We start from the raw sequence: 26,715 nt of genomic DNA, 5'->3' as shown, positions 1-26,715 counted from the left end.
AGTGGGTATAATTTTGGCGGTTTTGTTTTGTTTTGTTCTTCGTATACACCAATAGGTAATTTGTAGACGGTCCCGAGTGGCGCGCGCCATAGCAGGTAACTATACTGGCAAGGTATTGGTATTTTACCTTTTCAACATCTGAACCATTTTAAGTCGAGCAAAGCAAGCGAGCGCTTGAGAGAATCATGTAGGCCTATAGGTCCTTTACAAATATTAACAGATAGAATACTGTTAAGCTCTCACGGTTTAGCTCTCACTAGGCGCCAGGCGGGCGTTCGATCTTGCACGCCATGCAGTATGCCAAAATTATTACAATCATTTTCTTCTTCTTAAATTTTCAAATATCAGGGAGAGGGGTGATTGTACGGGCTATCCCCCTCCTCCGGATGGGAGATGCATCCCCCATCCCCCGGAATTCCACGAACCCTCGAATTTACAAGTCAAGGATTTTCTGACCTTTCTAAAAATAGTACTTTATATATTTTTTAAAAGAGCCTAAGGTGTGTGTGTGCGTGTGTGTACTTTCTCACAAGTTTGTGTACGTCGTGTGCTTGTGTGTGTTAAAAAAAAAAGATGTAACAGGTATAGGGATTGAGGCAAGTATGTATGGGCGGGTAGGCGTTTTTTCTGTTTCGGGGGGTAGTTCATAGTATACAAATAATGACTGCTTATGAGGGCACAGTTAAAATTATGAGCCCAAGGTGATGTGAAAACCGTAACTATGGTTACGGTTTTCACATCACCGAGGGCCCATAATTTTAATTGTGACCCGAATGTCAAGCAGTTATTATTTGTTTTATATACCGAAAATATAGATTCCGAAATATAGATACCGAAAATATAGATTCTAGTGTCTTTTACAGCACTCGTAATCAAAGCTGATAGACAGCGCGGCGGTCGTATCATTGGTGCGTACAGTGATGTGTACAGTGTACGTTACGTGTACTACGGGGTTGCGATTGTCTCCAAACCAGTCCGCTAGTCTCTTTTACAGCACGCTGATTGAATGCGCGGCGGTCGTATCATTGGTGCGTATTATGAGCGATCTACGTGTGCGGGGTCGCGACTGTCTCTAAAACCTATTTACTAACTGTGCCCGGGCCCCGGTCGCGTGTTTTTTTTAGACGGCACAGATTGGGGAAACTAAAAATCTATCGGGGACCCTATCCCTAAACCTAACCCTAATCCTAATCCTAACCCTAACCATCAAACCCTAACCCTAACCCTAACCCTAATCCTAACCCCAACCCTAACCCTAACCCTAACCATAACCATAACCAAAAACCCTAACCCAACGTTTTTCCCATAGGTTTAACACGCGCCATGCCCCAATCTGTGCCGTCTTTAAAAAAAACGCGCCCCGGTCACAGTAACTCAAAAATAGGGCACAGTTATTTTCATGACTCCCATTTTAACCAATCAGATGAGAGGATTCTAGAAATGAGGTATATAATAGTATTTGGTTAGGTTTTGGGATGCGTTTTTAATTTAGATGTAATATACTTTCATTTTTTTAATCGGTAATTGTCAATTTATTTATTATATTGAAACATGGAAATGTGTATTTCAGCTATCTTTAAAGGAATTAGTACCGAAATTTGATTGCAAGTAAAACTGAAATTACATTTGAAAAAAAGAAGAAGAAGTGTGTGTGAGGTATGGGGGGGGGGGAGTTCCCCTACCCCTGTTTCGCGGTCCCTGGTGGTGACACCTTGGTTAGGTGGTGGTGGTGGTGGTGGTGGTGGTGGTGGTGGAGGGGGGGTGGGGTGGGGGGACGGATGTGAACGCCGTGGTGCTGGTGGCGGTCTAAGCGCGCGACAGTAAGTACCAGTGATCATGTGGCGTGTGTCGGCGTGGAGCGCGCGGACGAGAAATCCAAGCCACGTCGCATCGTCACGTACGTACGTACTAGCAAGGAGGTACTAGGCAAGCTTGCCTAGTACTAGTACCTCCTTGGTACTAGCGAATTTACAGCGTGAGTGATCGCAGCAGAGTATAACAGCAGAAAGATTCCACTTCAGACGTCGACCTTGCCAGATAAACTGAATTACAGTGAATACTGAAAAAGCGTTATTCGTATCCACACGTACACGTCGTAGTGTCCTAGCCTTTTCCTGCACCTGTTTCGACCGGCTGGTAACCTGGTACATTTTAGGTAGCTGTCACCGCACCGGCAAACCAACCATCGATTTTAATAAGCACCTACATGCCACCCAATACCTACCCACCCACGCCGGCATACCCCGCAGCTACGGGCGATGAAACGGCCACGTATGCCGGTCACCGGTCGGTCCCTGCCCCGCTCTATGTGATTCGGTGATAAGTGTTGCAGAAACGGCGAATTACTACAAGTAACTCTGACGAAGAGCTCAAAGCTTCGTTTTTGGATGCTCAGAAACCTGGATATACCATTGCCATGCCGAAAAATTGAGTTTGTTGTCGGTTAACCTCACTAGCTAGCCTGGCCCAGCTTCAAGAAGAAGTGGACTCCACTGCACTGCACTGTCACTGACTCGGCTGGTAGCTGCAAGTGCAACCGGTGTACATCTATTACCAGCATATCTCTGCGTCTACCTGATTACCAGAAACATTGGCGTATCGCAGAGTCGGCCCGTCCCGTCGGTTCCTCTGCATATTAAAGTCTTGGGTCCGGAAGTCGGAAGATTTGAATGTTGAGCTTGTGCAGTAGGCACTACTGGGCATGGCACTGTAAACAGATCATAGACATTGCTTATATGCTTGGTAATTGCAGGTCGGGTTCTAATCTTAGTTTGTCTGGCCGCAGGAAGGAAGGAAGCTAGTGACCTATCAATTGAAGCAAAGATGGCCGAAGCAAGTCGACCTAGTCAGTTGAGAATAACGGTCTCTCTCATCATCAACCTGTGCTCGTCCATTCTGATCGTCTTTCTCAACAAGTGGCTCTATCGGAACTATGGCTTCCCAAACATTACGCTGACTCTACTTCACTTTCTCATGACTTCGTTGGGTCTGGTTGCCTGTTTGAATTTGGGGCTTTTCAATAGAAAGAGCATTCCACTGATCAATGTTCTCCCACTGAGTTTGACATTTTGTGGATTTGTAGTTTTTACGAATCTTTCCCTTCAGAACAATACTGTGGGTACATATCAGCTGGCCAAAGCGATGACTACACCATGTATTCTGCTTATCCAGACTGTTCTCTATCACAAAACTTATTCAATGAAAGTGAAATTAACTTTGGTAAGTTGAGATGGATAGTGGTATTTCATATGACTTGTTTCCGAAGATTAGATATAGCTGAAGTAGAAATATTGATAATCTTGCAATCAAGACACAAGATCATTGCTCTTTACTGTGAGGTAAAGTTTTGTATGAATACATATTGGAGGAGTTCAATATATTATCAAAATGCAGTTCAATATATCAAAATGCAGTTCAGAATTGGCTCATGTGCATAGAAATACAAATGACCTTTCTTATTTTTTTCTCAGTTGGAAAAGCACTTCACTCTTTTCTTCAAAATGACAAACACTTGCCAAACATGAATTTATCAGTCATTTTCAAACAAAGGATGAACTTTGCACTGACCAGGTTTATCTGAATTGTCCATCAATTAACACTCGGGGAAAGCAGCCATTTCAGTATTTTGCATCTTTTTCTATTGATATTGCCAAGTACCACTTTTGATGTTGGGTTGATTGTGCTTGCAAGCACCATTTACAAAAATTTCTTGAATGATTAGATCATACATCACAGATGCTTGTCTCAGTGACTTAAAACACCAATACCCAGTATGCCCTATGTGGTACTGACTTTTTTCTTCTCATAAGCAAAGTGGAACCCTAGACTGGGCTATTGTGAAGAAGTAATTTATTTATTTATTTATGTATGTATGTATGTATGTATGTATTTATTTGTTTATTTATTTATTCATTTATTTATTTATTTATTTTATTTTATTTAATTTTATTTTTGGTCGGAGTATAGGATTAAAGATTATTTAATTGTCAATAGGCCTAAGTAGAAGATTTAGATATGTGAAAGCAAAACCAGCAAAAAGTCACCAGACATGGACTTTCAAGAGCAGATTCTGAAAGATATACGCTTCAGCTCTTTTAGTAATGTACGACTCAATACAATAGACTGTCCTAACTCATCTGAATAATGGACAGAAAGTATGTGCACCCTAGAAAATGTTTCCTTAATAGAAAAGAGGCTTTTAAGTTTTTGTGCTCTGTGAAATGAATGGGACTGAAAACATGACGTAAAACTCCAAGGCAACCACTATGAAGGGATTATTGGAATAAGCTGTGATTTGGCACACATTCTGAATACTCTTTTCATAAATAATGTTAACTTTCAAAGGAGTTGCATTATCTTTTCAGAAGTTAATACTTAAAGAGTTAAAAGTGAAAGAAATGATAAGGGGCCCTAAAAACATACCTAATCACACTATTCAGCATAATGTGTTCTAGAAAAAAGCTTCTAAAACAGTTTCCAATTGTTTTATGATCCCAAGCTTTTGGGTTACTCTTTAAAAAAATTTAAGAAGTAAAGATTGAGTAAGTGGACCCATTTCACGCAGTGTACAAACGTGTTTACTACTAGTATACTCACTTGACACATGCATGTCTTCAGGGGAATTTTGTCCTGATATGATGTTACTATGTGTAAAAAAAGAAAAATCAGAAGAGTAGATCAATGATCATATGGAAAAGAATTAGACACACACCAAAAAAGTAACAAACTGTTAAAGTTTAGAGAGTAAACATTTTTTTTTTGTGTGTGTGTGTAAATGATAAAAATTTTCTTCAGGTCTGTTCTTGATATTAACCCGTTGAGGACTGGTCCTGAGTATACTCGGGCAGGTGTCTATGGGAAATGCGTGCTGTAGCAAATTCAGTCCATCCTCAAGAGGTTAAACAGTGGAGTAATACATTTTTGAATATCTTTCTCAGCGGTGATGTTCTTTCTGTACCAGAATATTAGAGGAAAATGAAATATTGTGAAATTTTGTCTGCAAAACAAATGGAGAGCTGCTTATCAAACACACGAAGTTCCCTACTTATCATACTCTCTAAACTTTATCAGTTTTAACTTTTTCTGTGTCTTATTTTTTCCATTCATTGTCACTGATCTACTTCTCTGATTTTTCTGTTTTCATACAAAGCAACATATTATTAGGATGGACCTTCTCTTTGCAATCACTTCACGAAAGGTTATGGTAGGACTTGACAGCACACACTATACTACTTCAGTGGTATTTCCTTGGTGCTTGCTGATTACATGGCATGGGAAATATATGAATACATGTATAAATCTTTGGTTGAAAAGTGATGATCTAATTCATGCAAATGCATACATTTTACATTATGATGCCATTTTCCTTTTTTTCCTTCTTCTCCAGATTCCCATCACCATTGGAGTTATTGTAAACTCTTGCTATGATGTAAAGTTTAATGTCACTGGAACCATCTATGCGGTAGTAGGTGTTTTAGTAACATCAGTGTATCAAGTGGTAAGTTTATCAACTATATACTTTTCATTACTTTTTTAATAACAGTGAAATGCATCAATGACAGATGCTACAGTCAAAATATCATGTTCATTATTGTTAGTTTTTTTTCCTCTCTTTAATTTTGTGTCAATAATGTCTGAGATTCAGTTACAATGATAAGCTGATCATGGCTTTAACCAGTTTTTAGTTCTTTGAGGGTAGTTTCCACATAGCCTAACCCTTTTCAACAGTCCACTCTTCAAGCATTTAACTGAGACACCTGCAATTGCCCACCTTATTACTGCCTAAATTGCCTGAAACTGCTGCTTTTAATAGTTTTATGCTTCGTCATTTTTTGTTTTCATATGGAATATCATTATGTCATTTGAAAGAGGTCAAAAGTCAACAAAAATATGTTAGAATTATTTCTGTGACACACCATTCTTGTGGTGTAAACTAAATAGGCTTTCAAGTAAGCATAACTTTACGTTGTATATTAGACCCCCCAAAAATGCAGTCAATACATAAGATTGAGTTCATGTAGATTAAGCCATTTCACCTACATGTATTTTGAGTCCTGCAAAATCAGGGTGTGCAACCTTTCAATGGTTTTGTGATGCACAATCATAATTGCAACCTGTTGGTAAACAGTGCCTGTGGCACAATGAAATGGTGGTCCAGAAAGAAAGAGTATAGCGTATTATGTTCTCACAAGCCCATTTTTTAAATGTGCATTTACACTTCTACAGTGGGTGGGCAGAAAGCAGCATGAATTTCAGGTGAACTCTATGCAGCTGTTGTACTACCAAGCTCCACTGTCGGCAGCCCTGCTCCTCTTCGTGGTGCCACTCAATGAACCTGTTGTTGGAGAGGGGGGCTTGTTTAGTAGCTGGCCACGAGAAGTTTATGTGAGTCGTTGTCACTTTTTTTTCCTGGAGTGGAGAATGGTGCATGAGATACAAGTGAAGACTTGATGATATTTCTTATCAAAGTCATAGGATAATTGTGTGATGTTTAATATATATTTGCAAGTTATCATAACAGTTGTTAAGTCTTTTAACTGTGCCATATATTCAATAATTTGATGTGAATCTGGTAAATGCAAGAAAAACTTTGAAAAGTTTCCTTCTTTTTTGTTTGGCTAGAAGAGTAGACTTCTCTAGTCTTTATGCATCAGCAAAGCTTTCATTTGGCACTTATGTAAACATAATGTCATGCTCAAAATAAGATATGTTGAGGACACATGTTTTTGGTAAATGTGATAGAAGGAGTTCTGGTCATGATTGTAAATGGCATCATCTATTTATCATCAGAGTTCAGGCATACATTTACCAACTGTTGAGTCTATCTTGTTTATTTTATCTCCTTTCTTTTTCCAGGTTATCTTACTGGCATCATGCTGCGTGGCCTTTTCTGTCAACCTGTCCATTTACTGGATCATTGGCAACACATCACCCATCACGTATCCTTGGTTTTAACTAAGTTTTCTTTTTCTTTTTGTTAATAATATTTTGGACGCTTTGTTGTAATAATTGTACAGTTTGTCCGAGTGGTGTTCAAAAACTTGTAAGTTATGCAGTCCACATTGCTGAGATGGTACAAGTAGTACTCCAAAAATTGCACTAACATTATGTGTAATATTGTTTTTATGTCAAGATTATGGGACATAATTTGGAGAAAGCTAGTTTGAATGTGAGGCAGAAATAAATTTATGGTAGTAGAATGCTGAAAATCAGCAAGATGGTGATGATTTTTGTTATTCTTCTCGGGGGGGGGGGGGGGGGGGGGGTGCTAGGAGATAGGGGAGCCACATATGCTTTCCTTTTTATATATCTTGTCTAGATTATATTACGCGTACTTACATGGCGAAATGTAGCAAAACACAGCACAACGAGTTATGCAATGTACAGTGTCTCTCCATTGGAATTTTGTAGAAACAGAACTCCCATTGTTGGTAATGTGCTAACTCTGAGGTATATTATGTATGCCAACTTTATACCTTTCATCTTGTCTGTTTGGCATTTTGATGAATCTCAAGATTGCCTTGTGATTGTATGTATGTACAAGATCACTTGAAGGAAAACACACAAGTATTTTCATAGAAAATTTTTCATCCATTATGCATCATGGAATTACCTGACGTATCACATCACACATGATATGCAGACTTCTTAGACTCACATCTTCAGTGACAGGGAACTAATTTGATGATTGAAACTATGTGGATTTTGCTCTTGATGAATAAAAAAATTAATAAAAAAATTAATACATAAACAGAAAAGTAGCATTAATTATGACAGGATATAGAATACATAAATGAACATACATACCTACATACATAAGTACATACATTTTTAAAGTATATATATATTTTGTCAATGATTATCCTTTCGGCTAAAGAGTGTGTGTCGTAGAGTGTTAGGCCTCCTTGACTAATGCTTTTTTCTACCTCAGATACAATATGGTGGGTCATGCAAAGTTTTGCTTGACTCTGCTGGGTGGCTACTTCCTTTTCCATGATCCGTTATCCCTCAACCAGCTGGGTGGTGTCTTGCTGACACTGAGTGGAATCATTCTCTACACGCACTTCAAAGTCCAGGAACAGAACCAGGAGCAGAAGCTGCCAGATAAAATCTAGTAAGTGCACTCTTTAATGTGTACACTTGTTCTTGTTTTGCTGCCTTTCATGTTAAAGGTCCTGTTTATTTGATGCATTTACCGTGTAGGTGTGTTGTATCGAAAAACATCCTACATATACGATTTTTGCAATAAAGCCTAAAATATAAGGAGATATGAGTATTTTTCTCATTAAACCGTAAGTGTAGACGGTTTAGTCTGGAAACATTTTTATTATAACCATTGTTCACATTTTGTGTATTTACTAATACTTCACGTCGATTATACGGATTCAAATGTTTACAGTGGTTGTTTCTATCTCTAACTCACATTTAGAACTATTTTAAAGCACTATAATGCAGGGTCTTTGTTGATAAATGCAGTCAATTACTGAATAGTAGCAAACTTTGAAATGCTATTAAAAGGCAGTAGACAATGACCAACTGGTATTCCAATGAACTTCGTCCCATGTTCAAGTTAATTTTTTTTTCTAGATGGAAGTGCAGTAAAACACACAGAATTGTGAATTACCTTGAAATTACCCCCCCCCCCCCCAAAAAAAAAGAAGTTTCATAATGGTTATGCTTCATTTCATCATGAAGCAGTAATGTGAGTCAGTTACATGGAATCATGTAAATTAGGTGATGATGCCATTGCCTTACATATGTATCCCATTAACTTAGGCATACATGTCTGTGCTGGACTTCCTCTCTTGAAATGTATGTATGGAGAAGAAACTTCTTTTTACCACAGATGATTCTAATCTTACCTTGTAATGTTGTAAGAATGCTGACTTATGTGCTGGCCCACTTAAAGGCATTATTTACTATTTGCAAATGAAACAAAAACCCAGCTTGAGTGCTTATGAAAAGTTCTAAAATGTGAGTTAGAGATAGAAATAACCAATGTAAAAATTTAAATCATAATCTATATTAATTATTGTTAAATATGCAAAATGTTAACAATAGTCGTAATATAATTGTTTCTAGACTAAACCGTCTACAGTTATGGTTTAGTAAGAAAAAAAAAGTGATTATCTCATATTTTAGGCATTAGTGAGAAATATTTATATGGAAGAATGTTTTATGATACAGCTGACCTACACAATATCTTTAAAGTGGAGATGAGACTGAGGGATCCAATTGGGCGTCTGTCTGTTGTCCAGCTGTTGTCTGTCTAGTCTCTGTTGTCTGTCCACAAATATCTTCCTTCCAGACTTTATTATGATCAATAACTCTCCTACCATGACTCCTATCTGCCTATCAGACTCTCTTGTAACCAATAACTCTCCTACTATGAATCCTATCTGCCTTTCAGACTCTCTTGTGACCAATGACTCTCCTACCATGACTCTTATCTGCCTTTCAGAATATCTTGTGACCAATGACTCTCCTACCATGACTCCTATCTGCCTTTCAGAATATCTTGTGACCAATAACTCTCCTGCCATGACTCCTTTCTGCCTTTCAGACTCTCTTGTGACCAATAACTCTCCCACCATGACTCCCATCTGCCTTTCAGACTCTCTTGTGACCAATAACTCTCCTACCATGATTCTTATCTGCCTTTCAGACTCTCTTGTGACCAATAACTCTCCTACCATGACTCCTATCTGCCTTTCAGACTCTCGTGACCAGTTGTCTCCTACCATGACTCCTATCTGCCTTTCAGACTCTCTTGTGACCAATACCACTCACTGAATATCTTGTGACCAATAACTCTCCTACCATGACTCCTATCTGCCTTTCAGACTCTCTCGTGACCAATAACTCTCCTACTATGACTCCTATCTGCCTTCCAGACTCTGTTATGACCAATAACTCTCCTACCATGACTCCCATTCCATCCTCGTACAGGTCAGAAGTGCACTGTTCAGGATCTCCATGTTATTGTGTTGTACAGGGTCACATGCTAAGTTTATGGTCAATTCATGTCACATACACATACAGTACAGATATTTTGTGTTTCTTCAAACATAAAAGATAAAAAAAAAATATCAAAAATACTAAGTTCAGACATGTTACATATTGTGTTATCACATGCTAGATATTACCCCAAAGACTCCTGACAAATTATTTTGCAACCAGCACTCCAAATGTAGGCAAACATGGATCAGAGATGCAGCTTAGAGATCTTTATGTCATGGTGTTATCCAAGGGGCCATGCTCAGGTCAAAGTTCATAAATGTCACATGTATAAGTTTACCTGCAGAACTCTTATAACAAATAACGGTAACTCTTCAACTATTACTCCGCGTCCCATCGAAGACCAGCCATAATGATCATTGTCATTTCTTATGGTGGACTCCCTGATGTATTTTCACTTTCTTTGTTCTGTGTAAAATATGTTGTGTCACTTGTACTCAAATCTGATTAATTTTTTCATGCCAAAATAAAAACAAGCAAACATTAAGCTGTGACTAGACTTAGGTAAGAGATCTAAGTTTGCTATCAACATTATTGCATGTCCCCACCCCCCCCCCCCCACCCCCACCACCACCACCTTCTTTGATTACATTAAAAGGTATTTTATTTTGGTGAGTCTTAAGTTATGCTTCTTATCTTTTGTGTGCAATTTCCCCTGGTTGCTTTTGATTTTTTTTTCCAAGCCATTCATTTCACATTGAGATATGGGAATGCATTCTACATATTCCAAAGTGGAAGAGATGCAATCTGGAAAATGCCTTGTTTAAAAGGTGGAGTTGATAATATCCCCTGAAATTCAAGATCTTACTTTCTGTCTGACAGGAAGGAAACTTGAAGAGTTTTGTTTGTAATTCTTTTTTTTTAATCATATAAAAAGTCAAATTTAAGATGGTGTTGCCTTTTAAATCTGATTTCTCAATTGGCATGCAATCATGTGAGTAGAATGTTATTCATTGTTGCCTGTTGCATCATCAGAGAAATAAATGATTTCTTTTTCTTTTCTTTTTTTTATTTGTAAAATACATCAAAGAACCAAAGAGTTTCTCAAGTCATGTAAATGAGTATGCTTCATTTTTCTGAGGAGGAAAAAAGTGTACAAGAACAGTGGATATGTATTGTTAAAAGGGCAAGGATATAGGGCCTTTTTCTACAAAGGATAATTTTCTTTCATAAACATGTAAAACTGGTCACACTCTTTTGAAAGATCAATATTTCTCAAAGACATCTTTATCAAATGAATTTGATATTGTTTCCAGTTCCCAGTAAAGCCCTATTTCATTGACGAACACCATTCCTGGAATCATAGCCTTTTTTCTCCTTTGCTTTATACTCTCTCAAACTTTCACTCATATATTTCCTTTTCTACCATATACCGGCTATATGCATAACTTTTTCCAGGTGAGATCTTCTACGTTTAACTCTTTATGTGCCACGTTCGTACACCCGACTCAGTCTGTTTGCATATCCTGCTCAAATGCACAAACTCGCCCAAACCAATTGATAAATTGCCAAATGCCTCGTTACAATGAAAGCGTATCTTGCGATTCCATTCCTGCCACATGTAGCTTGCATTTTATGTGATGATTAACTATCAAGTGGTGTTCCCTAGTGGATTTGTTAGTAAATTACAACTTTCTGTCACTGTTTTGTGACTGTGCAAAAGTCATGCCTCTACAGTACTGTAGCTACTGATCATTTATTAAAAAGAAAAACAATCACAGATTTGGCATACAATTTACATCAAAGCAAAGCTTGGCATTTGCTCTAGAACTTGTGCTCATTACATTGTCAAGGGTTACATAAATTTATAAAAGTTACATATATATTTGAAAAACAAAATGCTTTCCCAAAGCATGACTATGTTGCTGTCTCAGAATAATTTGGCACACAGTGGGTTTATACCATGGCACATAAAGAGTTAAGAAAAGGCCAAAACCTCATTTAAGCTTCTGCAAGAACAGGCCAGCACAGGTTTAGCTTTAAAGCTTAGTACGTGTAACCAGCTCAACTCCTTTGCATGATAATAACAAGGCAGCTTTGCTATGCCTGAAGATTCCTCATTGTGTGGCTTCAACATGGTGGACCAGAAGTGAACAATAGCCACAATAAGATGTGAGTGGGAACAAGATTTATGCGGGGCTAACAGAAAGAGAGAATTTTCTTTGTCTTTTTTCTTTGGAGGTGGGGTAGGGAGTAGTGAAACAAGATTTTGGTATTCTAAGGGAGTGAAGAGGATCATAGTGTTAAATGAGGCAAACAAGACAATTTTAGTGAAGAGCCTCAACATGATGGTAACGATGGCCTACCTAGATGTGCACAATCCTCCGTGGCTGGGGTAGTCGCATCAGCGGACACACCCCCTTCATGGAAACCTACCCAGAGAAGGTGTGTCTGTTAAAATGGTACCTCTCACTCTCTCCTACAGTTTTCTTGCCCGAGGGGAGGAATTTTGTTAATTGGACAGTTTCGCTGTAAGGTCTCTTAACCTGTTGAGGACGAGACCGGAATATACTTCGCCAAGTGTGTATGGAAAATGCGTGTTGTAGCAAAGTCAAACCGTCCTCAACGGGTTAAACAGGGCTTGAGTGTAAGTTGCCCAGGCCAGCAGACACTTGGACTTGTAGCAGCCTGCTTCACCTTATGAATACACATCCCATAGATTGGGATTATTTTGAGTACCATTTGCATCATGGTTCAACACTGGAAAACACCATCACCAAATCAAGTGCCAAATAAAGACAATCCGTAAAGAAAAGCAACAATTGCCAGACACCTATATATACATTGTACATCCTAAAGAGATTATTCCTCAGTTTGAAAGTATGACCTGATTTGATTTAGTCACAGGGTTTCGATTTCTAGCAAAGATTTTTTTTTTTCTACAGTAGCTTAACATTACTGTGCTGTGCATAATTTATTGTTTCAGCTTTGTACAGTTTTGCAGGAATATTCTTCATGATTCAATTTCATTCAATAGTTTATCCATTAAAGAAACATCTTTGTCACTCTTGGTAGGGTTTACTAGTTGTGAAAAATGTGAACTTTGTTGCGTTTTGTGTGGTGTATTGATTTTCATGATTACCAAGTATAATAATGACATCAAATCACAGAGCAGATCATATAGCATAATTTATAATTGTAGTGACTGACAAGAAAATAAAATCAGATTAAAATGATAATTTCATTGAAGTGAAAACAGCATTGAAGTATGAAAGTGGACCATGGCACTTCCATGCCACTATCATAAATCAACATAACATATCTTGTTTTCAGTGGAAGTGTCCAAGCCATGACTAACTCCAAATGTGTACAAACAAAACCAAAATAAGAGAACAGATGAGATGAGGTCTAATTTAAGGCCTTTGACATTTCAGATGTATCAGGGGCTGTAATATCAAAAGGTCATAATGTCAACAAGATACTGTCAATATCAAATGTTATGTTGTGGGGAACTCTTTCACTAATTTCATACTCTCATGAATTTATGTGAAAAGAAACAAGAAGGTGAATATTTGTAGGACTGTTCAACTAGTATACGGAGTGATTCATGTTCTCGAAATTATGAGCAAGTGTACCTCACTAGCAGTGGCCCTGCAAGAAAAAGCAATGTAATAGTGCAACAGTTTCCACTTTAACTGTAGTGCAAACGTTTCCACTTTGACTGCAATAGTGCTTTCAGATGTTTTCAGTGTGAAGTGGGCATGTGCTGATTGTTTCCATCTCTCTGTGTGTGCTGATACAGTGACTCTGACTCTACTAGTGTGAGCAACACGAGGAGGAGACTGTTGCCGTCCTAGAAATTTGCCATGTTGCCTATCTTTCTCTGTCATTCTGCACTTGACAGTCTTGGTAATGGAAACCTTTTCCTTCTATTTGCATGACTGCTATGTAATGCCATCCCATCCATATTAAAGCAGTATTACCCCCATCACCCTCATCAACCTTAACCCCCCCCCCCCCAACAAAAAAGAGCAAATGCCAGATGTCACTGATACCTAATAATGGCATTAATGTTGTCTCCTTTGAGCTGAAACTTTACTTACTGTCTCCAAAAAAAAAATTTTTTCAGTAAATAATATCACCAGATATTAAAAGAAATTAAGATAGATTAAATGTTGATGATTTCCATTTATTTATCTCTTTATTTATCTATTTATTTATCTGTTTGTTTTTTAAGTTCTTGTCTTCACCTTCTTTAGCTTTAAGAGAATGAAGACATGTTTGGAATAATTCTTTCTCTTTTTAAAAAAGGAAACACCATGTTTCCAAAGTTTAGTCATGAGCAGTGATACCACATTACTGCAGTTGTTTGATTAACTCTGCATTTGAAAAGTTAAGCAGATATGACTAGAATACACATTAAAATAATGCCTTTAATTGGCAGCTACTAATGTGGGGCTGAACTAAAATGATTTATTTATTATAAGGTATATCACTAATTATCTTGCTGACACTTATTCTGGCAAAATGCATGCTTACCTATGAAAGTTGGCTGAACATATGCCATAAACTTTTATTTCAGAATACAATTTTAAGTCAATTACAGTTGTTAAGAACCTGCAAATTTTTCCAAGGAACTTTCGTTTATAATCTGTAAGAGTTGATTTAGAATTTGAGTTTATCTTAAGTGGACATAGATGGAGAGTAGAGTGTCATTTGTTAACCCGATGAGGACAGACTGATTTTGCTACAACATGCATTTCCCATAGACACCTGCCCAAGTATGATACTTGGGACTCATCCATTTGTTAAGTGCACTATCTTTTGTGGCATGATTTTTAGTTTCTTGCATGACTTATCACTACAACTTAGTTTTCTCTGTTGAAGCTTTATTTTGCCATTTCATGCCAAAGGACATTTTGTCATTACTGTAACCCTGCCATTCTCCTCTGCTCTGATGGCTCTACATTACAGCATGCTCATTCATACCAAACTTTTACTGAAGAGGTATCAAATTTTGCATCTGAAAGATCATCTAAGTGTTGCAGGGGTTCCACATTGAATTATCAGAACTACAACATTGCAATGCATTCACCGTTAGGTCCTACCCAATCCTCTGTAAGAAAGAAACTGGAAGTTTGTATGCAAATTGGCTGCTATGTCTCATGAAATTGCTTGCTGTGCATTTCAAGTAAGACAAAGGGGACTCATTCTTTTCCTTTTACTTTTATCTGTTCTTCAGTTTTGTATTTCGTATCTTTTTGTGTGATTTTTTTTCATGTTTAATTTTTTGTGTGTGACAAAGTGGACTCATTCTTTTCATTTCATTTGTATCTGTTCTGCATTTTTCTCTTTTTCCCAAGCAATCTGCTGGTCGCACCTTATAAGGCATTCTGTGTATTCTCACCCTTATGCTTATGCCATACAAACTATTAAAATGCTTTGGTAACCTGAGTGCATGAAAAAACAAAAAGAAATTACTTAGAATCTCAATGTCATAGGTAATGATCAATTTCCAAAGAATAATAAGACAGACATGTAGGGGTACTTGAAGAGCATTTTAATTGATACTCAAGCAAATGAAAAAACAAGAACAAAAACACACACACCCACACACACACACACACACACACACACACACACACACACAACAGCCCCCCCCCCCCAAGACATGACAATGTATACTTCATGATCATACTGTGCAAAATTATACTTCATAATTCCTTCAGGGATTACGTTGACAAGAGAGACCCGCTGACGCATGCGCAGATACCCCAATTCTTTGACGGCGCATTTGCACTGAAGCACGGCGTCGGATGCCCATTTTCCCCCTGAAAATATTGGCGTGATCCTCAAGAGTAGGTTAGCGCTTTAGTGGAAAATTCATAGAATATTGTAAATCAGCATTCTGTGTTCATTGAGGTACAAAATTGTGCCATATTGGTGGTGCTACATTGGCGGTTGTAAAGTGAAATCTGTAAATGCAAACAATGTCCCGCTTAAAGGTTAATTCACGCTCCTTTTAAATTCAAGCATCGAAGAGTTCCTCGAGTGGGATCATCACAAGAACTTGAAAGCATGTGCGCCTGCTGTATGTATTGAATAGCGATTTTGTTTTGATCTTACGTACCAGAAAGCAATGTTTGAGAACATAATTGGTGATGGTGCAGTACAATGAATGTGTGTATTTGCCTGAGCTTTGGCTCATGCATGCAGCTGTTTAACCAGTGTGCATTGCCATGTTAGAGCTAGCATTGCATTAATGCTGCACATAGCCAATAGGGCTGCTGTGAATATGTTGGTTGAGAATGATAAGGGCGTTAAGTTGCTCCTAAAGCCATTGGCCCAAATTCACGAAGGTGGTACAAATGAAATCATGGTTTAAACCATGGAAATTTGTATGGAGCGCCAAGTGTCGCATGGCCTATTTCATTACGAAATAAGTCGAAATGAACATTTCATCAACGAAATGGTCATTTCGTCGATGAAATGACTGATTTCATAACGAAATAGGCCATGCGACACTTGGCGCTCCTTACAAATTGTCCACGGTTTAAACCATGGTTTCAATTGTACCACCTTCGTGAATTCGGGCCATAGTGTTACTTATTTTTGTGAACCGACGATTACTCACCTCCCTGATGTGTCTAAAGTAATGATGTGTTACATCATACGTACAATTTATCGTCCAATCACCTGGCTTCTACTGGTTTAATCCACACTTTAGTATTCAATTCCTCCTGATGTTCTGCCTGTATCCTCATGCACAGTACGTGTATCCTGGAGTCCTCATCCTCCTCTCCTTGTTCTCAATGCTGTAGGTGTCTGTAGGTCTTACCTAACGTCATGCTGCTCACCACTTACCACCAGTCTACCCTTCTACCTGCCATGGCTCTTCTTCCATTTCTGCGTGATACGATTCCATTCCTTCTGTTCATCGAACATCAACTTATGACTCACTTTCCCAACATTACATCTGCAGGGTGTAGATTTCTCCTCATATTTCCTTTGTCGTTGTTGTTGTTGTTGTATGGATTGAATAGTTTTGTTTTTTGAGGTTTTTTTTTTTGGTGGTAGAAAGTTCTTAAATGGATTGAAACAGGGTTTTTTGTGTGTGTGCTAGAAAGGTCTTTAAAATGTCTCCCAGTTGAGCATAGTAGTGCACATGATCATATCAAGGAAAATAATGAGGTTTGATTTTGACATTTTTTAAGTTGAATGTTATTGTTCTTAAGATTGTGATATTAAATATGTCTTACAGATAGTAGTGATACAGACATGATAGTCCTTCTAATGTTTTTTTTTTTTTCCAGAGAACTAGTTATGAATAGAAGAGAAAGAGAGGGAGAGAGGGAAATTTGTGAGATTATGCAAACTAAATCAAACATGATATGTGAAGGTCAGTGAGATGATATAGAACAGTACTTCTCAACCAGTGGGCCATGAAGCTTTCTCAGGTGGGCCACGGTATCTTTCCAAGATAAGAACAAACAAGATTTGTTTTCGACTTACAAATGTATGTAACTGAGACTGAAAAACCTTTGCAGGAGTCAAAGTGGGCCTTAGGTTTTAAAAAAAAGAAGGTGGAGAAGCGCTGATGTAGCATACAAGTTTCCGATTTGAAGCAAATGGGGAAAGAAAATCATGTTTCTTATCAATCCTAGTTGTAGGCATCATGCTAATAGCAAGAAGGAAAGCTTGATCAAATAATTAGGGCTGCTTTCTGAGGTCTAAGTCAAGACAAGCTTCTCGGCTTGTTCCCACATGTCTTTTCATGGCTCTGTAATGATGATGAAGATTGGTAATGGGTAGCACACACACTGAGCCTATGATCAATGCTCACTTTTCTTCCACAAGTTCAAACCAGTAAGGATTTTCTTTTCATTTTTTCCCCATTTTTTTTTTTTTAGGGAGGGGGGATTGTGTAGAAATTGTAAAAATGCACTCACAAGCATTCCCTGGAAGATATTCTCTCATTTGTCTGCTCACTAACATTTCAAGTACATTAACAACTTGCATTCATGCAGCACAACATATTGGCCTATCCCTGACTTGAAGACAAGGTACTATAAAAGTAGATATTTTCGCTTGTTATTTTTCGTGCTGGGCCGGGTATGATCGAGTTCACATTTTATTCTGCAGCAAATATTTGTGTGCTGTCATTTTTGTGCTAGTTTTTGGTCATGCAACATGCACAAAAATTTTCACACCAAAATATTCCACTTTTACTGCGGACATCTGTACAAAAGGGGCCAGAGTTTGGCAACTGGATGTTACCACAATTCTCTCTGAATTCTTGGAACATTTTGAAGTGATTTGAACCCAACTTTACTCAGTTTACCATAATCAATGATGAGCTTTGTGGCAATTTCTACAATATACTGTACCTTCTCTAACATGTTAGGGTTACTTTTCTAGTATTCAGTGTAGTCAAACTGTAGGTCTTGGGATGAGTTCAATTATACCTTTCTTTTGATATCAAAAAGCACAAAATCAGAAAACCAACCAGCAAAATGTCCTCGTTAGAGTGAATGTTTGTGTAAGCTTCTTTCACATGTTGATATTTTACTGTCTATAGGCTCAGCATGAATACATTGACTGTCTAAAGATACATATATGCAAAAGAAAAAAAAAGGAAAAAAATACATCTCTTTTTTTCTTTTAACTTGAGAATAAGTCAGGCTATTGAACTCATCTGCTGTAAAGCTTGGCAGGAAATGTTTGCAAATTGGAGCTGATGGCTTCTTTTGTTGCATGAAATTGTCAAGAATGGTCACCAGCATTCAAAACATATAGTGTAGACAAGAACTTTTGAGTGCACTTCAATTTTCATGAATTTTGGCTCCAGCAGATTTTGTGAAATTAAAATGTGTGCGAACAGTTCTGGTTTTACAGTTTATGCTCCAGGGTAATAATGTAGCTGAAATACTGTTGTGATGGCTAGGTTAGCCATACCAAAACTGCCGGAGACTTATTGCCTACCTCAATTTAAATTTCTGTTCAAAGCAATAGTGCAGAAGTGCTGTGAATGCTACATGACAATCAGAAATGTGTCCAATCTGGTAAACAGGTTGGAGAAGAGCTGAATGAAATGATATCATGCTTAAGCACATACATGTGTTAGGGTTTCAAAGTTACCCAGTGGCATTATTATTAAAGAATATTTTTTCTTAAGAAATGCTAGTACTTTTAACAAGCAGCTTGCTGAGTTTATGTCTTATTTGCAGATGAGATGTGAAGCTGATGTGAAGATTTTAGATTTTGTAATTTATCTGATATTATGATGAATTCTCATCCAAATGTTATAGAAAAATATGTACGTTTGCCTGAGTTTTATGGTAATCAACCATTTATCTATTTTTTTTTTGCCTACGATGTTTATTGAGTGCTATTCCATTGACAGTGGGATAATAAAATCATTGGAGTTAGTGTGTGGCCAAGAATGGGCTGAATCTGTGTTCCTTACAAGTCATTAGGCTTTGACTTTTTTTTTCTTTGACTGTTTTGGATGCATTTTCTTTAATAGTAAATTATGGTATACTGTAGTCACAAAGTATAGTCTAATCTCTTGCCTCAAAATGTAAGTTAATCTTAGCCTTTGGTAGATTCGAACAGTTTGTAAACTTAAGTGGTCATTGACATTGATTTAGAATAAACTCAGATATCTGAAACAAAAATAGACATTTGATCAGTAATTTGTTGAATTTGTGGTGTAAACCCCTGGTTATCATGTTTATGAAATAATAACAGTTTAACAAAATGTTACCTGTTATGACAGCATTTTTTTAGATAATGAAAAAAGAAGAAGATGGAATTACAACCAGAGAGAAATGGGGAGAGACAGGTAGTGAGAGAGAGAAAAGGAGAGAGACAGAGAGGGAGGGAGAGAGGTTAAAGGGGAAGGGCATGAAAAATCTTCCTCTTTCTTTTGTATGAATGCCTTCAAATGTACACCCAGTACAAGAACACAAGCATGGCACTGCCAAGCAAGCATCAAATAAAGTGGGTAAAAAACATAGTGTTTAGGCTGTATGGACCAGGGATTTGAACTTGGGATCTCCTCATGTAAGCATCCAAGCTCTTGTCCACTTTAGCACAGTACTGCCATAATGTGTTGAAGGCAAATTAGTAAAGCATGGCCGATGCCACATTTTCAAAAGCGGGGGGCTTCCAGGAACTTTTGGGCCACTTCTGGGTTTCTTCAGCTGACAAGCAAAAAAACAAAAACAAAACAAAGAAGGGGTCTACAGCTCATCTTTCCACCTCATTAAAAAAAGGTCTTCAGCGCAAAAACAGAAACCTCTTACCGCGCTCAATGGTTTCATTCTATTTTTTTTTTTCTAGTGCCACTTCTGGGGTAAAAAAAAAGTGGGGGGCCAAGTGGTGACACCCTATGTATTCCTATGTATGAGTGCAAAATAAAGTTGCACCCATAAGGCGTTGCATCAAAATTATACCTTGCAGGATCCTGCCAGATCCTGATTTTGATGCAACACCTAAATAGAATTTGAATGGCATGCCACTTAGAAAGCCGTCAAATTGATACATTATATATCGGCTATCTGAAGATAAGATATTCCTTGCATTGCCAAGTGTGATGCAGTATAAAAAGAAGTTTCAAATGAATGCAGCTTCTTAGAAATAATCTTGTCCACCAATGAACCGTGTGGGTTGTTGGAGTTTCAGTTGGCAAAAAATGTCCCACTTCCGTTTAACAAAGTTGTGTGGTTAGTATACTGTAGCAGGTGTAAAGCCAGACACATTCCGGACAGACTATTTATTCTTCCTTGCTAAAAAAAAAAAAAACACAGAGACACACATCCAAGAAAAAACACATAGAATCTTGTAAACATTGTCCCTTTATTATCAGTGTGGTTATGATGAGGACTGTGCCATGAGCTTAGGAAGAGTACATAGTATACTCAGTCTCTGGCTTTTATAGAAGTTTGTGTGCAAATTGCATTATTCATGACTACTAAGCAAATATATTTTTGGCTTAGTGTTGAAAACCAGTCTAGGTCTTATGCATGTTATCAAGCTTTATATAATAGTGAATACATGTCAGCGTTTGACATCAGCTGTGGCCCAGTGGCCAGGGACCAATAAAAATTGATGTTGGGCCACCTAATTTCAAAAGGGCTATCTGTTTGTGGTCCAATCAGGCAGCTAATATTAACAACAAAAGATTTCCTTTTATTTCAGGCCACTACATTATTTTTCAGGTCTCCAAAATGTCAAATGTAAAGATTTTAGTGGCCTGAGTGCGCCACCACAGAAACAAAAATTAAGATCGAGTCCTGATAATGCATGTATACATGTATTACAGTATGCAATGTACATGGAGCATTGGATAGGGATTGTTTTGTTGTTGGTTGTATGTTGTTTGTTCAGCGTTTGTTGTTTTTAATACTAGCATCTGAGCTGTTACACTGCTGCAAATCAACTGTAGTCTTCACTTTCTTATTTTTCTGTAGCTCTTTTTTTGGGGAACCCAAATATCAAGAAACTGTGTTGAATGATAAAGGTGACAAATGAAATAGCAACAGACTTTAGATAAATAGATCTGCAGACGACAACAGTAAAGGTAGAACGCAAATTTACCTTCATTTTGCATGCTTGAAAAATAAGTTTCCCGCTGAAAACTCGACCTGTGTATCAGAAATTTTAGTAGCCTAATGTTTTTGATATTCCTGGCTACATCATCACTAACCTTCTTTCTGCTGACTCTAAACATCCACCATGTCCACCTTGCAAGCATGCCAGAGTTGGTCAGTTTTAGTGTAAATACAGAGGTGAGATGAACAACCTTTAGCATTCTTGTGAGTTCAGTAGGGCAGGTTTCAAAAGCAGTGTAAATGTCATGGGGAGGGTGAATTCTGTGGGGAAACAAGAAGAGTGTACCGTGTGCAAACTACGGAAGGGAACTAAGGTGTGGTTTATGTGTGAATGCAACTCAAGTGTCAATGTATGTATTTGCCGCATTGAGGAAGAAAAGGAGGTCTAAGGTCACAATTTCATATGAGATTGAAGTCAAATGCATCTGCAGTATCCAGCTTCATGTGATGATGACAGATAAAGGAGGTAGTACTTATGTTACCATAGTGATAGTTTTACTTGAAATTGCCCTCAGGAAACATGATAAAACAAACAAACAAAAACAAAAAGACAAAATTAAAATGGCAGCTATATTGAAAGTTTTCACACATTATGTATGCATCAAAATAATGCCTGGTTTTCTTTGCAGTTTTAACTCTGATACAAATATCATCTGTCCTTAAAAGATTTTTGTTCAAGATATTATGCAAGCATTTGAGACACTTCTCTGTGAAAATAATTTATCAAATCCTTTGTTGGGGGGGGGGGGGTAGTAAAAACATTATTACCACATTTTGAAGTCTCAAAGCTGTTCCTTTTTTCCTGTATCTAGAATGTATATAGACTCTATTTTGTCTGTTACTCCTGTATAACAGTCTTTTTCCTGATTCACCTCTAACTGATACTTTTAAGTCTTACCCAATGCTGCAACCCTGCTTTTGATTCCATTTGATTAGAAAGAGCGGTTGCAGATTTATGGTATTCTTCATCCAGACCCTCTTCCATGCTGTTAATCATCTCATTCGTGTCATCTTAATCATTGATAATTTGATGAATTGCCTAAAAAATGCTCTCCCTCAAAACATCTCCCACCCCCAGCTTCATGCTTCACCCCTTAATCTACTGTCCCTCCATCCTCTCCCATTTAAACTGTACTTACTTCAGTTCCATGGTCCAGGGAAAGTACTTCCCAGGCTTCTAAAAAATTGTCATTCATGCCACAACCCTCATGCCTCAACCCCTCACATCACATTCACGACTATTCACCAGCAAAACTATTACTGTAGTGATGGTATTACTTGTACTTATACACGTAAGTTTTAAAACTTATCTTTATCTTCTTCTACTTCCAGTCTGTCATGATTGTCATATGATATTTCATTACTTCTATCTCATCAAAAGCTAATTTTTAAGAGCTTTGCAAGGCAAGAAATATCAATGTACTGTTCTTGGTGTCTGTACTCGGGTGATGATATTCAAAACATAGTCTGGTACAGCCCTCTTTTTATGGTCAGCAAAGTTAACCTCAAGAAGGAACATTTCAAAAGACTTTTGATGATGATCGTATAAAAGTAATTAACAAGAACAACAATATTTCAGTGCTTTCTGATCTTGTCTTGTTGTTTTTTAAATCCCTTACAGTGAGACAAAGAGTGGTGAATCCAATGCCTCTGGTTATTCTGACTTGAAGCTGTCCAGCCTAGAGAAACAAAGTGGTCCATCGAACTGATTGACTTCACCAGGTCCTGATTAGAATGATGAAAACCCTGTGTATCATCATACATGATTGTGTTTGTGTGCTCTCATTGTTTCCAAGTATCTTACACATTGCATAGTAGGACTCCAAGATGTTATTAGTTTATATTTCATATACTTAATCTCTCTGTCGCTTTGTGTACTTATATATAGTCATGTGGATAATTATGGTAATTTAAATGTGATAAATGATCAGACAAATCAAAGTCTCATCTAGAAAGCTATTGAACAACCAATAATGGATGATAATCTTTGTTTTTCGGTTATTTATGCAACATATACAGCAGAAAGTCTTGTGTTTTTATCAGGCTGTCTGATATGAAAGCTAGACGAAAAGTGCTGCAGAAGTAGATCCACTCTCCCCCTTTGGAACCCATCTTTCTGATACTACAGCGGTGTCAAAAGACCATTAGAAACATTTGGTAGCACAAAAAGAATAGATCTGTTTTGTTCTTTGTTTTGTTTTGTTTTTAAGAAAAAATTTGTTTTACAACTACTTAGTTGTTGTATACTTGTGAGCATGTTAGCTGCCAAAATGGAGATTGACTATCTATATCAGACACACCAACGCAACCGTGTACAACTGGCGTGACAGAACAGTAGCATTGACATTGGGGAAGTTAGGATGCCACTAGTTTTTATGGTAATTTGCATTCAGTAAATATGATTACATTAACAGTTAGAGCTGGATGCTCGGAAAATTTGGAATCAGAATTGTAATCGTGCTGTCGTAAAGTTTGCAGCTTTGACTTCCACTGTATGCACATTGTCAATCAGAGACAGGTTACTGTAAAACGAGAAATTTTCGCGTGCATTTTAATTTCGCGAATTTCGCGAGCGCCAAAATTCGCGAAATTAAAATGCACGCGAAAGTTTTTATTTACACTACATGCATTGAACGCCAGTGGCAATTCGCGAAAATTTCATGCCGCGAAAAAGGCTGCCAGCTCCAATTCGCGAAAATTTCATGACGCGAATATATCATATTTTACAGTATATGAAACTGGTTGAATTCATCAAACTCACACAGAATCAGGAGAAAACATTAGAACATTGCAAATATGAGTTAGAAATAAACTCATAAAATTTTCAAAAAAAAGTGTGTCTACTTCAGAAATAGGATAAAGTTTACAAATATGAGGCTTATGAAACTTCTGTGACTGAAACATTATGTAATTATGAGCAACTAAGTGTTAACATGAAATATTTAATATGTTTATATATTTTTTTCATTCTTCCTTCTGAGAGAATGACAATGAAAACTGAAATTTATATGAAGACAATGTGTCACTGTACCATAGAAATGTAGTTTTGGAGACTTAATGGGTTGAAAAAAAAAATTTGCTGTCCCAAGTTTCTTCACTTACTTGAGAAACGTAACAACATTAATTTTGTTACAGTGAGGAGGATATATATATATATATATGTGTGTGTTACCCTTTGTGTGATTTTCACAACTATGCTGGCACAAAGGATCTATTGCCATTTTATTGTCCTCCTCTTGATTTTTCCAGTAATTGATGACCTAAAGATTAATTTGTTTAACCCTAAAATCAAGTCAAAATCTATGTAAAAAATCTTTTGTGAAGTCTCATTCCACAGCCTTAATCATGTACCTTGCTCCTTAACTATATAATCTTCATTGCACCATTAGACGTGCTTTTATGGTTATCAGTAGCAGAATTTTTAAAGTAAAAAACTTTCGTTTAAAATGTTATCCTCCACTTGCATGCCATTGACGAATTTGACTGCAAGACCTTGAGAACTTCAGGTATACATACTGTAATCTGTTGTGTGTGGAAGAAAGTTTGTTTTCTTCTACATTTCTTGTTTGTCAAAAATATGTCAGGCAGTGAAATTATATATCAGCATACATTTTGAATATACATATACAGTAAGTGTGTGGATATATATTTATGATGATATAACAGTCCCAAGAGGTTTAATTGTGTGGAGTGAAATGATGAAGCTGAACTGTGATGGTATATGCATTATCATATATGTACATACAAGACCTGATATGTATATAATTGGTCACATAATCATACTGCTTTGAAATAAACATTTATGCAACATATTGTAAGACTTTTTAAATTGTACATATTTGTTACTACTAATTTATGCATTACTAGAATCATGATTCCAGTTATTATTTGCTTCAGTATAACAAGTTATGTAATTTGGTTGAATCAAGTAAACCCACTTGGGGTTGTTGGCAACTTAATAGTGTACAATGTCTGTGGCATTGAGAGATGCTAGGCCTGAGAGTGTTGATAATTGTTGAACACAAACTGATGAAGCTGAATTTTCATTGAATAAAACCTTTTTGGAGGAAGATTACTACTAAATCATTGACTACTTTCTTGTGATGTTTGCCATTTAGCCATGAAAGTGCAGTCCGAAATGGTTACAGTTTTTACAAGTTGAAGAATAGTCCAATCATACAAATTTTACAAATTTTTGCTATTGCAACATGTACCATAAAAAGTTGGTATTCCAGATAGATTGTCAATCAGCATTTCAATATACACTGTATTTTTGCATCTCTATTGCAGTTCATCTTGGTTTTATTATATTATGGACTGCCATATCTTGTTTGTGCACAAAATAAGTTATCTTATATAAATCGCGTAGAAGGGAGACCTCTGAAAGCGACCTTTTTACAATAGCGCAAAAGCCGCAAAGCAAATTTCAACCTTTACGTGTATACTCATTGCTTAGTGACAAACATTGATATGCAATGGGAGAAGAAATATGTCATTGTATGTATGTATGCTTGTATGTGTGTATGTAAAGCGTGTAATGCATGCATTAGAGTTGTACATGTATTTATTTTCCGTATATTAAAAGTAACATTACAAGATACACAAACGATAATTAAATGCAGCTTGATTGCCTTGCTCAGCTGTGCTTGCAAGACACAGCTGTTCTATTGAGATGTCCAGGAAAACCATATAAACAGCAATATAGTGCTTTCAAAAACTTAATTTTAGAAAACATTGCACAGTGATAACCATGAAAAGTAGAAATTACAGTCAGAGCTGAAGTTGAAGAAAAGAATATACTGTGAATTGGTTTCTACAATTTGTACCGCGTAATTGGTAAAATTATAGGTTTATGCATTTATGTATATGTGTATATCTATGTATTAGCCCACCTGTCTGTGTGTGTGTGTGGGGGGGGGGTGGATGTACATGTATGTAAATATACATTTATTCATCTATCTTTCCATGTTGCTATATATGATTAACAATAATCTGTATGACATCCACCAAGTTGGTGATCAGACAACGTAATGGGACTCAGTGGCCTTCTGATTATGGCATGGAGTTGGATACAATATCTCCACAAAATGTATTGCTTTTAGACGGATGCACCCATGTATTACAATATGACAAGAACTGATTT

At 37.2% G+C, this 26,715-nt stretch overlaps 1 protein-coding gene across 1 annotated transcript; it reads left to right on the top strand.

Moving 5' to 3' along the window:
* Nucleotides 1–2,769: 2,769 nt before the first annotated feature.
* On the top strand, nucleotides 2,770–23,307 carry LOC139731116 (solute carrier family 35 member E3-like). Its single transcript, XM_071641997.1, has 6 exons — nucleotides 2,770–3,219; nucleotides 5,387–5,497; nucleotides 6,226–6,384; nucleotides 6,856–6,938; nucleotides 7,931–8,113; nucleotides 23,194–23,307. The coding sequence occupies exons 1-6, from the start codon at nucleotides 2,824–2,826 to the stop codon at nucleotides 23,279–23,281; spliced, it is 1,020 nt and encodes a 339-aa protein (XP_071498098.1). The 5' UTR covers nucleotides 2,770–2,823; the 3' UTR covers nucleotides 23,282–23,307.
* Nucleotides 23,308–26,715: the final 3,408 nt, after the last annotated feature.

Source organism: Diadema antillarum, unplaced genomic scaffold (assembly GCF_040938485.1).
Source record: "Diadema antillarum isolate AM-2024a unplaced genomic scaffold, OU_Dant_1.0 seq00000358_RagTag, whole genome shotgun sequence".
Classification (NCBI taxonomy): Eukaryota; Metazoa; Echinodermata; class Echinoidea; order Diadematoida; family Diadematidae; genus Diadema; species Diadema antillarum.
Note: the sequence above shows the minus strand (reverse complement) of the source record. Positions and strands in the feature narration are given on the sequence as shown.